Source organism: Mastomys coucha, chromosome X, assembly GCF_008632895.1.
Source record: "Mastomys coucha isolate ucsf_1 chromosome X, UCSF_Mcou_1, whole genome shotgun sequence".
Classification (NCBI taxonomy): Eukaryota; Metazoa; Chordata; class Mammalia; order Rodentia; family Muridae; genus Mastomys; species Mastomys coucha.
This window is the reverse complement of record NC_045030.1, coordinates 144,785,289-144,799,906: the sequence shown is the minus strand read 5'-3', so window position 1 is coordinate 144,799,906 and position 14,618 is coordinate 144,785,289. Positions and strand designations below refer to the sequence as shown.

The following is a 14,618-nucleotide window of genomic DNA, read 5'->3' as shown; positions in this document are numbered from 1 at the left end:
AAAAACAACCCAGTAATAAATAAAAATAAGGCTGTTCTTTCAGCTACTACTCTAGGTATATTTCCTCCCAAGCACAGTAATCTAGCAGGTGTACATATGCCCTTGCCATTTTATTGGCTTTAAGCTGAAACCACAGCCCCAAGATAATTCTTACCTGTCCAACTCTGCAAGTGTGAACAAACATCATGATGTAGGCATGGGCAGCAGTGAGTGCATGCAACAGAGGTGTGGCCTGAGCTGAGAGGGTAGCATCAGCAACATTGCCTGCACATGCCAATTCTCTCAGTAACACAGAGCCCCCAGGGGATTCAATGGGCCGATGTAAAGGCTCCAAGGAGGAAAGGATCAAGTCTAACTGAAGGAGACCTTCTTGAAGAACTTTGGGTTCATGTGACAGGGTCTGAAACAAGAATTATGAATGTGTCTCTATGTAATGAAACACATACATTACGTTCTTAACATTTACAGTGAAAGTGACTATTACTTGAACTCTCCGAAATTTCAGTCAGTTACGTTTCTCAATTTATAAATGGCAGTAACAAAATATGAAGGCAGGAATGATATATTTCACTACTTTGTGTAATAACGTACTATTTTTAAACTTGATGAGCCAATCATACTTAAAGCATGTAATTTTCAAACAGGACTGTCTGTTGTACTGCTGTGTAAGAGGTTAGTTTCAAATTTTCTTAGAAAGGAGCAATGTTAGGCAAATTTCCAAATCTTGAAAATAAACCACATTACAATGGTGTTTTCCATTTATTTCTAATGAGTAAATGGATATTTGAATAAGTATTGTATTAAATATTTGAGGAAGGAGGCTGAGATGGCATGTGAAACTCAAACTCATACAATATTACATAAATTAAACAGTTGTATCCATATCTAGCAGTACAAATGGTACAAAGGGAAATAAAGGAGAAAGCAAGTATTATAAAAGCTGACGAGGCTAGTCAAACTATCAAGAAGTACTTTCAGAGCTATAAAGCTATCTTCTTTCCAAAATAAGAATGGTGACTCTGAGATTGGCATCAGGAAGGCAAATTATTTTAATATACAAATTCAAATATTACATTTCTTTTCAAGTTAGGGAAGAAAAATCTGGCAATTAAAGATTACCACTTGTTATGCAAAGCTAGAAATTATTTGCCTTCCTATGGCTTGAAATAAATCTATCCCTCCTCACAGAGCATCTTAGAGGTGGGGTAGTTAGATCAGTCCTTTCCCCTTGTTCTCTTATGAAAGCACTTTACACCTGCAAAGAGTGAAACAAAATAAAACATTAAATTGCAGTTTCTAGAAATTTTTTATCACTGCACAAAAGAGCCAACAGAGGAACTTTATTGTAATTACTATCAAAATTCCCCAATCTTTTGCTGGGTTGGAGGCAGATATAAAATTTCTCTTGTAATTCACTTACACCTTTTCAAAGAACCCCCAAAAAAACAAAATAATTCTGGGGTATGAGACCACAACTCAATTTGGAGGTCTCACACTTACTGATTTCCAACCTTATAATTGATTTATCAAAATTGTGGTATTGGACAATCGATGGAAAAGAATAGAGAAAGAAACCGCCACATTTTATATTTAAGTTGTGTTTGAAAAGAGTGATAGGAGATGGTTTAATAAAAGTACAGTCTTTTCAATGAATGATATTGGGGGAATGTAATATTAAACAAATGAAATAAATAAACTGGAACCTTTTTTGTATCTAAATACTCCAAATGTATCAAGACTTAAGAACTGAAAACTCATAATACCTAGATTAAAGTATAGGAATAAAACTGTCTGAAATTTCTTGGATCAACACCAAAAGCACAGAAAACAAAAGCAATAACAATAACAAAAGACAAAGTGGGCGTGGTCAGCATCAAAACCTTTAGTATGTCAAAGGTACTGTCAACCAAATAAACAGGCAACCCATAAAATGAGGATATTTGCAAGCGATGTATCTGAAAGAGAGGCTGATATTCAATATATACAGAGACATTCCACAATCAACAGCAAAACACCTTAATTCGATTAAATATAAAATAAAGGACACGAATATACATTTAGCAAAAGATGCACACATAAACAATAACTCAAGTACACAAATCAGCAAATTTGTATTTTTAACACATTCTTATGTATTAAATAAGTGTAAACATGGAAAAAAAAAAGAAATGCTATGGTCAACACCACCAATTATTTGGGAAATGCAAGTCAAAATGAAAACGAAGTACTACTTTATATCCAAGGATGGCTATTATTTAAGAAAAAAAACAAAAAACAAAAAACAAAGATCTGGCATGGAGATGATGAAATTACAATCCTTATGTGCCGCTACTAGGAACAGAATTTCATCTTGGAAAAGTAGTTTAAAGGTTTCACACACACACACACACACACACACACACACACACACACACACACACACACGATTAAGCTATTACCCTTCAAAGTATACACCAAAAGGATTCAAAGGGCAAATCTTGAAGCACTATTTATACACTCAAGTTTACAACAATATTCATCAAAGGCAAAAATAGAAGCAACCTAAATGTCCAGTAACAGAAGAACAGGCAAAATGATGTAGAGTGTATTTCATAAAATATCATTTAGCTTTCAAAAGGAAATTCATAAAACTGATAAACACTTGGTGTTACCATAATACTCTTAAATGCTATACAATGCTATTACATAAGGTACTTTCAGGTTGAGAAAGTAGAATAATTACTAAAGGCATTAGGGGAGAACAAGTAATTTGCAAAAATCAAAGTTGTTGTGGAAATCAAGAAACTTTGTTTTTGGAAAATTTTAAGCAATAAATTACATATCAATTCATAACTCATAAAGCTTGGGGAAAAGGAACAAACACTGCAAAATGAACGAGCATACTAAACCCAGAAATCACTATCATAACAAAGCATGGAGAAAGCTAGGAAGCTTTCCTGGAAATAATTTACACTCATGAATTCAAATGGCAGAACTACACGCAAATGCAAAAACAAAGAAAAATAAATAATATTACTATGGGAAATAGTATAAAAATATATTAAGTGAAACACAAATTTATCAATATTTAACTAAAAGTAAGGGAGAACACAATGAAAATACATACATAGATGTAAAATATTTAGCTAGATGTTTCTTACCAATATGGATTTGCAGACACCTGCAACAGCCTGACAGGCAGCAGATGTGGGAAAGTCAATGGGCAGATTGGGAAGACCCAAAATGGTAACCAAAGGTAAGAGTCCTTTCTGATTTACAAATTCTTGACAGTGGTCATCTGTTGTATTGTTGCTCAAAATAGATTCCACAAATTTCATCTAGATAATGAAAAGGTTTTTTTAAAACAAGTTAGAGGCTAACACTTGGATGTAAAAGGTCAGTTTGGCATCAGGATAGGGACAACATATTAGCAAGAAATCAGTATTTTCTGTAATACCAAACTTTAATTAACAGGGATAATTAGCACATTCTCATATTAACCAGAAAATAAACAACTTCCCAATCTACCTTTTTAACCACTCCAGAAGTCAATTTGAAAGCAAAGAGAAGCTAAATGACTTCCTCAAAGCAACACTCTAAATTAGTGGCAGAAACAGGCATAATGTCTTAATTGTCTCATGTACTCTGATTGTTATGACACTTCCCACGTGAGTCGTTAGAAAGAAAAATGAACTCCAGGAATCGTGATTTGAATTAAAACAAAACAAAAACTTTGAGGAATAGAAAGAATTTATCAATGAATACAAAGGCACAAGAAAAATGATCTGTGAAAGTATAAGTGCTTAATAGTCTAGAATAAATGCTAAGTAGATACTAAATCCTGTGAAAATTTTAGTGCTCTTCAAATTTTCCTAATGATATAGGAAACTAAAAGGGCTATGTACTTGAGGGCGGAGGGGTAAAATGGGGGAAAAGCATGTTGGACAAATTCTGACATAATATTGGTTAGCACACTAAATCCTGTTAAAATTCAAATGTACAATAACAGTGAACAAAAGTTGAAAATAGAAAAAGGCTGAGAATACTGGTTAAGTTACTGAAAATGGAGCAAGAACAAATTATCTCCAGTTTTGCACACCTTTCCCTCTGTACTTCAACGGCTCTAGAGAAAATAAACATTAAATGACTATGCTCTGACAACCTGACATATTTTCCTGAAAAGTACACATCTTTAGCTCTACAATGAATCTTACCACATTAAGGATGTAATCCATGAGGGGTATAGGTATACGTTCCTCTGTACCAACAACCCTGTTAAGGAGAAGAGAGTCAGTTATACAGAAATTCACACCACCAGGGTAAGGGAACAAAATGAAGTCCTTTTACTAAGTCATGCTCCTAGAGCCTTTAGTATATGACTGAACCTTAAGACTAAGACATGAAGAAAAACAGAGCTGAAATCAATAATGAAGGTAGAGTTTAAAATAAAAAATAGGCAATAACAATATAGCAATTATTATACTTATCACAAATGACACATCCTATCTAAGAGAAATTACTGTTAGAAAACTTCAACATTATGAAAATACTGTAAATAAATTGAAGTAAAGGACCAAACATTTGCTTACAGGAAATGAAGAAAACATAGTAATAATCTTATGTTAGATAAAGAGCTTAGAAATAAGAGGATGCTTGTTTTGTTCAAAAAACTTTACTATTAGCCAAGTATAGCGGAATATGCTTTCAATACTAGTACTCAAGAGGCAGCATAGGTAGGAGGAGCTTTCTGAATTCAAGGCCAGGCTACTCTATAAAGTGGATACCAGAAAAATCAGGGGTTGTTACACAAAGAAACTTTGTCTCAAAAAAACCAAAAATTGCTTAAGACGGACAAATCCTTATGAATAGACAAAGCTAAAGTCAATTTCAAAGGCCTCCTTTTTCTATTAACTTGTACTAGCAGGATGACAGTTCCTGAATTTTATAACAGTTTATCAAGTTTTTTTAGCTTTTTCAAATGCTTCAACAATGGATGCTAATGAGGTTATAGACTTAGAAAAGATATCTTTAAATTAAACTGTCTTTTGCCAAGAAAATGACAGGGGGAAATGACCATACAATAGTGTACTGACATGAAAAGACAGAAAGGAAGAAAACTTAAGTAGGAACAGAGATAGTGGTGTTGAGATGAAAGATAGATAGTAAAAGAGGCAAGATAAAATGCAAATAGTTCTCATCTCTGACAATATATAAAAATTTGCCAACTATGAAAACACTTGGCAGAAGAGTGAGGAAGAAAACAAAGAGGCTTTAAGAATAGCTTCAGTAATGAAACATCCAAGGCTTTAGGGTTAATGATTTTATAAACATCCTCTACGGAAAACTTTTCAATGGACTGGTGAGATGGTACAGCATGTAAACACTCACCATGCAAGCCTTATAATTTGAGTTCAATCATCAGAATCCAGGGAAGCAGAGAATCAACTCATGAATGTTGTCCTCTGACCTTTCACATGTGTATGAGATTATACAACATGTATACTAAGTAAAATAAAGAAAAGTGGGGGGAAAACATGCAAAAGAATCTTGTTTTTATAGTTTAGTCTATGTTATTATGTATGAGTATATACATGTGAGTGCAGGTTAACTGGAGAGACCAGAGGCATGAGATCACATAGAAGTTGGAGTTGCAGGTGATTGTAAGCTACCTAACAAGAAGACTGAACTTAAGTCCAGTCTTCCATTAGAGCAGCAGCAAAGTCAGCTATTTTTCTAGTCCCGTGGGCAATGACTTTTGTACAAACAGAGGAAATCTTTTTAGTTTTGTTTGACCTTTATTCATAGAAGGATTTTATTGGATTCCACTTCATTTTCCTTGATTGGTAAATTATTAAAAATCACAGAGACTAAAGGCAAGTAGTGATGGAAGTGGCCCTTTATACTCTCTAGGCTCGAGCAGAATGGCTTATGTGGCAGCTTACACACCTTTTCATGTAGAAAGTGCCTCAGGAAGAGGACTTGATTGGAGCCTTCTGGGCAGAGTACGAAGCAGGGTGGCATTGCTAGCCTTGTGAGGAACTTCAAATGGCCACATTACCCCAGAAATTAGACAATGAGATGATTATGAAATCTGGGAGGTTGTTTTAATCCTTACATTGCAAAGTTTACCTTAGGTCTCTCTGGGTCTCTGAACTACCCTTTGTTGTCAAACACAGGCACAAGAAATAATAGTAAATTAGTATAGACTGTTCCCCACAATGCACTGTGCTGTTTGATTTTCAGTATCAGGTTAAGTATTCATACCACTCTGAGAAACTTCCTTCAAAGGCTTAAGACCCTCCAAAGAAAGGAAATCTTTAAGCCAGAACTGAAAAGAACATTTCCTTTCACAACTGCACAATTCCATTACTTGATCAATTAATTATCCTTTTCAACTCAGCCTCACCACCTTGGAAAGAACCTAAAGATCCACCTATAAAAACTACAAGTACAGATACCACTCCAATTCAATGAAATTCTTGCCTCTTTGTAGATGGCAACTATGATCTAGTGTGGAGCATAGGTTAATATAATGAAATGAAAATCAGATTTCCCTTTCATTGCTAAAAAGGAAGTTGTAGAAAAAAAAACAAACCAACAGTATTGTTCTTAATACAACTCCAGGAGCAGACTCATTCATATATCTATTTCTGTTCTTTCCTACTACATTATTTTAAAGCCATTTAAAAATAAGTAAAAATGATCAGTTATCTCCAAAAGTAATTTACCTACAAGCCTAAGTTTAACTTTATTTGAAGCAGTCACATCCCTGAGCAACAAAAATCTGTTTTTGTAAATGAGTTATAATTGTCAAATTCTCCTCTGCCTAAGATAGAATTTCTTGGCTCTCGAAGAGACTGCCTTTGGCAAAGAAGCTGGCTCAATCTCTATACTCACAAACAAATGCTATAGAGCTGAATAGACCATAGACTTATGCATATAATTTAAAAGTTCCTCAGTTAGGTCATGGACCTGCACTTTTAAAATTGCTCCAAGATTTACAACAGCCTGGAAATATCAGGCCACACTCCCCCACATCCCATCACATCATTTAGAATGAAGAACTGACAGGCACTTGCTGGGACTGTTATGGAACATGGGCCTTGGTTGAAAAAGCAAGATCAGCTTCTCCCCCCCACAGTTTAGGACCAGGGTAACTTTAAACTATGATGTCTATTAGTATGTTCTATCATGGTAGAATGTGCCACATGGCCCTGAAAAGCAGTAAGAATCAGAAAGCTCTTTTGGAGGGCGTGAAAGGCTTGTTATAGAATGACAGAGTGGCCAGATGTACCAACAGTCATAATCCTCAGTACTTAGAAGGCTGAAGAGGAAGACTGAGTTCGAGGATAAGTACAATGAATCCTGAGCTCCTCCTTACATGCATACATAGCAAGACCTCAGTTTGTGAATGTAGATTAGAAACCTAAGAATTGAGACTGTTTTACAATGCCTAAGTGCTTTTATTCTACATTTCCAACAAAAACTATTTCAGTATCATTCATAAGCCATCATTACTTTAAAAGTAAGAATAAAAGGCACTATCTTAGCCTCAGCAAAATAGAAACCAAGTTCATCAACAGGAAACTAAATAAATGTAACCATAGTTATACAATAATTACTCAAGATGACTGAGACATGTTAATAACATGGATGAATCCCTGAAACACAATAAGTAAAACCAAATGCAAGAAACTATATATATTAGATGCACATTTGTATTATATTTATAGGGTATTCTTGAATATACAAAATTATTTCATGTATAATAGAAGTAAGATCAGTAGCTCCATTTTGGGATGGAAAAAAGCAGAAAATAAAAAGTGCATTGTGCTTTGTGGAAATATTTGAACATACATATAAAAGTTACATTTGGATATTTACATATGGCACTGGAAGATGGATAGGGGCAAAGAATTAGGAATTGTAGGTCAACTTAAGAATGTAAAGTGGAGGGCAGGTGAGATGGCTCAGCAACTAAGAGCACTGACTGCTTTTCTGGAGGTCATAAGTTCAAAACCCAGCAATCACATAGTGGCTCACAACCATCCATAATGAGCAACAAAAAAACCTGTGGCCCGGAGTGAGCAGGGCTGGAGTAAGAGAGGGAGAAGGGAATGGGGGGAAAATATAAACTGGAAAGAGGGCAGATAGCAGAAAGTTGACAGGCACTTGATCTAAAGCTCTTTGATAAATCAATTAAATACAGAGATAGGGAGTCATTGCACAAATAAATAAGAATTTATATAGATTAATAGAGAAAAGTATCAGCATATGGGAAAAGATAAGCTTGCTTTCCCAACTGGAAAAGGTCCCAAATAAGGAACTAATATAGACAGTGATATACAATACCTCAAGAAAGGAATATAGTATGAAGAAATGAGTGATATTCAGAAAATGTTAATTTATTCTAACAGCAGCTTGAATTTGGAATATACTATATATGTAGATACATACAACTTGACTTATAATCACCACCAACCACACTCTACATTCAACAAATCTTTTTTCATTTGTAGACAAGAAAAGCAACTCAACTCTGTAGGGTTACTGGCAATCAGAGTAGGTGGGAAAGAAATTCTGTAACTTATTTATACTCCATTGAGGAGAAAAGCCATAATTTAAGAATGTTTCCCTCTTGAAGAGAGCACTAAAGAGTTATGTTTGCTGTCTCAGGCAAAGAGATTAAGTAATGACTCCCCTCAAAAATTACTGACAACACCAAGTACACTGCCAGAGTTCCAGGAAATCTTTTTACTTCTGCTATTCCTGGCTTTATACTCTACCAGACTAGTTTCCTAACTCCCAACGTCCCAGTTTAGCACCAGATCAAAACTATCCACTCACAACTGAAACACTCATGCCCTTTTCAAAAGTATCTACACATCAAAGGAATATTTATTACATGTATGAATATATGACTGTCTATAAACACTGCTTCCATATCTGACATAAAACACTGTTTCCCCCTCTGTTTCAAGCACAGAGGCGGAAAATGTTATTTACTTGGAATACTGAATTCAGATTTGACAGCATGAACTAAAATTTTAAGGAAAATAATTTTCAAAGGCAACCAGTGCTATTACATCACATCATTATGACACTACAGAGGAAAGAATAAAGGAAGAAAACACATAAAAGGCCAGAAAGAACTTTAAAATGATCTGGTGTATTTTTTATTTTTTTATAGACTGAAGTGACATAAAAGGTGGAGTATATGCAGTTGCTTTGCTTGAGCAAGGCTTAGAGTTCCATCATGATGGACATTAAAAAAATAAATGAATAAAAAGACCCCACAACTCCAATCCTGCCAGCCAGTGTTTCTCTGTGTGGCCCTGGATGGCCTCCAAACTCACAGAGATTGGCCAGCTTCTGCCACCCAAATAGTAGGATTAGAGGTGTGGCTACTGCCACCACAGAGGTTAAAAATAAAACTGTTGGGATACTACATTAAGTAGCATCATAAGGTAAGAGAATTTGACCTATAAACACTTACTGCTGATTGGGCTCAGTTTCATTCTGCTGGGCAGAATTAAAGCTCTGCATGGCCTGTACTTCCTCTTCCTCCTCATCTTCACTAGAAGCCTCTTCTGCAGCATGATTAGACCTTGGAGGAGGAGCACTAGCAGTACCATCTGCTTTCTGAATGGATGGCTTCTGACAAATGTATTTAGGATCTCTTCCAAGATTACAGATTTCTTCAAGTAACTATAAGTCAGAGAGAAAAAGATTACTTATTTATGATAAAGGAATGTCTAACATTTTGTAAAGGGTGTCTATGTGTAATATACACAACACTGCTGAAACATAGCCATTAAATCCATTTTTAAAAAACAAACAAAAAAATGTTGTGTAAAAAGTTTAAAAAAAATCACTCAAGGTCACATCCCTGTCCTAATTTACTATGCACCAGTATCTTATATACAGATTCTAATAATCCACTGGCAATGGAGGAAGGAGAAATGAGGAAGAGGAAAAGTCAAGAAAAACGGGATAACAAGGATGCTCATACAAACAGAAGCTGAGCCTTTGTGTATTTGTTAATCTCATAAGAAAGCAATACAGACAGGTTTACACTAAACAAAGGAACTGTGTTAATTCAGAAAATGATTCAGTATTTAAAAGAATGGAATCAACATAAAATCTGTTAAAGACTTTAACATAAAGGCTTAACTAATGGTTATACCTTTTGGTTTTGCAAAGCAGCAGCCCAAAAAAAGCCAGAAATTAAGAAATTAAGCAGATAAAATATCCTTCCCAAAGTCATAGCCATTATCAATCCCTACCTTGATGATAGCAGTTGTTGCATCTGTTTTGAGGGTAGGCTGATGTCTCATGAGCTCATCAACAGCACTCCCCAGGTTGGATGCAGTATCCCCTTAAGGAGAAAAAAATTAGCCTAAAAGTTATACTGAGCCCAAAATTTTTTGTGCCAATTTAAGATGGAAAGAAGAAAACGAGCTACTTCATGGGACTGTCTAGCAACAACACAAAATCTTGAATTAATTCATGTAAGCCTTAATCCACCAAATCACAGTGGAGGAGGAGGAAGAAGAAAGGGATCAGTTTAACAAACTGCATTGCCAAAGTCTAAGCTAGTCTTATAGAAAAAGGAGTAGAAAAGGAAGAAACATAACCCTTAAGATGTCTCCATGAAGAATAATCAGTACTAGAATGCTGCATCGGTGAATGGAAGTACAGAACACATTTATATCTGAAATGGGGATATGGGGAAGGTAGGGGGTGAATGCTGTTGTGTTGTCCCCTCATTATAATGAGCAGGCTGAATTCAAATGCCCAGACTCAGCCTCCTAAGTAAGAAAGTAGTACACTTTTACAAATTACAATATTTCTCTCTCTTGTGCCTCAGCAATCAACACTCAAAATACACCAAGAAGAAAATGTAATTAGCTGCAACTATTTTAGAAAAAAATGAGTAATCTGTTCACAACATCAGACTAATTTCTTCCTTTTGTAGACTAGATGGTAGACTTGAAAAATAAATCACTGGTCCCTATACCTGTTTCTTACCAACATCAGGACAGTGAACTATTCAGAAGCATGGAAATACTATGCAGAGAGAGACTAAGTATGAAGTATTCCTTCCTACCTGTAATAATAGAATACATGGTGCTAATTCCCGTTGAGCTGAAAATACCTAGCCAGAGAAACGATGTGTAGTCAAGGAAAACTTTCCTTGCCAAAACCAACTTTCTGTTATAAAATGAATAGTAGCAACTCACCAAGAGGATCAGAACTCCTCCTCCTCCGCATGGCTGGGAGGTAATCAGGAGACAGAAGAACTTTGAAGAGCCGTTCAAATGGCTGACATTGTACAAAAGACTGAAGACCTCGGGCATTCAAGCAAAGTGCGCTGAATACATTTGGGAGGGAACCAAGAACTTCCCTTGTAGCAGGAACCTAGTAAAGACGAAGAGGGTTTGAATGCACACAATATCTTATTTCAAACTTGCTTCTAAAGCATGTGGTACACGTATCTGTGGAAACAGGGAGTACACAGGAATAGTCGTTTTATAGTAGTAGAATGAACTTACATCTTTGATGAGCAGTGCATGCAGCATGACATCTGTCAGTCCATTGTCTTGGAGCGAGGACAGCAGTGATGGCTCTTGAAATACAAACACAGTCACCACTTCAGTAGCTAAAAAGTAAGATAAAAAATATGGGAAACTGAGACTCTTCATAGGTATTAAAAGCAAATAAATAAAATCTTAAAACATATACACTAAATATTTAATAATTTAGACTTGTGTGCTTATTATGAAAACAATTTTCCAGCAGAATACCAAGAGTAGTCCAATAAATATTAGGAATTTTATTATATGAGTGATCATTCCTTTCTATTTATTCTTCTCTCATAATCACATATCAGAAAACAGATTCCCTTTCTCCACTCCTCCCAATCCCTTCTTCACCACCCTTCTACCCCAGATGTACTCCTCCATTTCTCTTCAGAAAAGAGCAGGACACCACAGAGATATCAACTAACACTAACAAGCCTTTTTAAAGAAATTATGCTTCTATCATACTACCAACCTATTCATAATATTCAGAAAACATTAAGTTCCCAAAGGCACTGATAGATCAGAGCACACAATGAATCTAGGCACGGCCATAAAAGAAGGCACTGCCATAAAAGAAGGCACTGCACCTCCTGCATACATTTGGATTATAAGGCTGGTTAAGACTCCCAATGTATGCAGGAGGTATACTTGGGAGGACTAGAAACCTAAGATCATCCTGTGCTACATAGCTTTAAACTACATAGTTTAAAGTCAGCATGAGACATGCGATCTCATAAATAAACAAAGAAATAAAGAAATTAAGTTCTCAATGTTTTGTGAACATAATATTGACCCCTCCAGAACTTTCATTGCACTTCAAAAGTAGAAATTCACATAAAGGTTTGAGGAGTAGCACAAGATTATCAACCCAGTATCAACTGTAGCTTTCATGATATACAACCAAAAATGTATAACTCCAGAGTCCAATAAGCTCTGATTTCCTGTTGTTTGACTACCATTCCATATACCATTATTATATACCATTATTATTATAACCACTACTCAGACCTACTTTCTTTTACTTGACAGACAGAATCGACAGTGGAATGCTAAACTTCAGTCATATGCAACCATATGTGCAAACATAGCCTGGCTTTCTTGGAATTCAATATTCAAATTGATTATCAATTTCATTCCGGTTAAGTAAGCTATTATTCATGATGACACTGGCATTAGACAGGCTACAGAAAATAATGTAAAGGGCTTAGAAGTCAGGAGATGAAAGTGTAAGGAAGCCAAGGAGACTAATGAAGATACAATAAAGAGGATAAAAGTAAACATAACAGTAAAGACCAAAGCCAGTTGCTTGTGGCACATGTCTTTAATCCCAGCACTCAGGAGGCAGAGACAGGCAGATCTTCATGAGTTTGGGGCCACTCAAGTCTACAGGGTGAGTTCCAGGAAAGCCAAGGCTACAAACAAAACCCCTGTGATAAAAGTCAGCATAGGATAAGAAATATCAAATTCTTTATTTGGTGAGTTTCAGGGTGAAATTACTACAGGTCACTGTGACCTTGCCACATACTTCCTCTTTTACTTTCCATTTATGAATCTTATTATTCCCAGATACTTAACTAAATGAAAGCATGTGCAATGTCCTTTGTTAACCCTACTTTAACTGTATCCCTGTTTGTCTGGTCTGATACAAATTTTCCCAGTAGGAACTCTATCTTAGGCCGATTTTCCTTTGTTACAACTCCAACTCCATTACACGACCTGACCTGTATTCATATTACATTTAGTAACTGGAATATCATAGATCCAACTACAAAGTATACCTGTTTCATGAAGTTTCACTAAGAATGGAAACACTGGGTCACATTGCCATCCTTGAAGTGAATGCAAACATATTTGGTTCATTAACAGGGGCTTAACTCAATGAAGCTACTCAGACAATGTCCTGGTTTCTGCCGTAAACCGGAAATCCTCAATAACTGACAAAATAGTATAGTTCTGTGATGGTTGATTAACAAACATTAGACTACAGTTGTCATAAAGTAGTTTGTATCTCAAAGGGATGTCTTGTGACATATCGGTCAATAGACAAAAGGTAAATATTTCAGTAAATAACTAAGAAACCCAAACATTAAATTATATTACTAAATAGTTCCAAAAGGATCAAACATCCATACTGACTTCTCCTGGACATCTACTGCCTGAGGTAAAAAAGACTATTATATCCATGGAGCCACACAATTGCTACAATTGCACTGAGTTGAATGCACACATTTTGGCCTTTCTGAAACTCATTTATATGAAATTATGATAATATCAAAGACCATTGAAATAGAATTATACAACCATATTTGAATTTGTTCAAGGAGCTAGTTTCATTTGCTTCCTGTATCCCCAAAGTTCTCTCATCAATATTGAATGGGTTAATTGAAGCCCGTGTATTCCTAAATGATAAGCCTGGTAGCACAGGAATGAAATCCTGGTTTGTCAAGAGAAGAGAATTTCAAGTTAAAACCTAGCTTGGGCTTGAATAAATTCAAGACTAATCTGGGTAATATACTGAGAATTCATCTCATGATATAAAGTAAAAAGATGGCTGGTCCAGCTCAGTGGTAAGACATGTGGCTACCATGTGGTACATAAACCATCACCCCTACATCTTCACCACTCTAACCCATCTTTCTTCAAATTAAAACACGAAACAAAACAACTACTACCTAGTCACATGCTCCATTATGAGCGTACATATTCTCATCCCCAAGCCTTGAATGTCCCTACCTATACAAGTAATAAACTTAAAAAATCATACCAAAGGATTACTTACAATTTTACTATATCAACCGAACCTTGGTAAGAAGAACTGTACCATGAAATCTTTGCTTAACATCATAGTGGTAAAATATTGAAATGTTTTCCCCTCTAAAGTCACAAAGAAGAGGGCAAAGAAGCCCTATCCACTGCAGCAGTAAGATGGGGAAGAAAAAAAATTAAGGTAATAAAGAACAAAGATTGTACGCCTTTAATCCCAGCACTTGGGAGGCAGAGGAAGGCAGATTTCTGAATTCGAGGCTAGCCTGATCTAAAGAGTGAGTTCCAGGA

General features: G+C 35.7%; 1 protein-coding gene across 25 annotated transcripts in view; it reads right to left on the bottom strand.

Moving 5' to 3' along the window:
* Huwe1 (HECT, UBA and WWE domain containing E3 ubiquitin protein ligase 1) overlaps positions 1-14,618 on the bottom strand; it is a 200,895-nt gene that overhangs the window by 58,424 nt on the left and 127,853 nt on the right. For all 25 annotated transcript variants that reach the window (XM_031369185.1, XM_031369177.1, XM_031369166.1 and 22 more), the window contains 7 exons: positions 11,535-11,641; positions 11,223-11,400; positions 10,266-10,357; positions 9,476-9,687; positions 4,194-4,251; positions 3,141-3,317; positions 155-400 (listed from right to left, as the gene is read on the bottom strand). In XM_031369185.1, the coding sequence (XP_031225045.1) occupies positions 155-400; positions 3,141-3,317; positions 4,194-4,251; positions 9,476-9,687; positions 10,266-10,357; positions 11,223-11,400; positions 11,535-11,641 (1,070 nt within the window). The remainder of the gene's footprint in view (positions 1-154; positions 401-3,140; positions 3,318-4,193; positions 4,252-9,475; positions 9,688-10,265; positions 10,358-11,222; positions 11,401-11,534; positions 11,642-14,618) is intronic.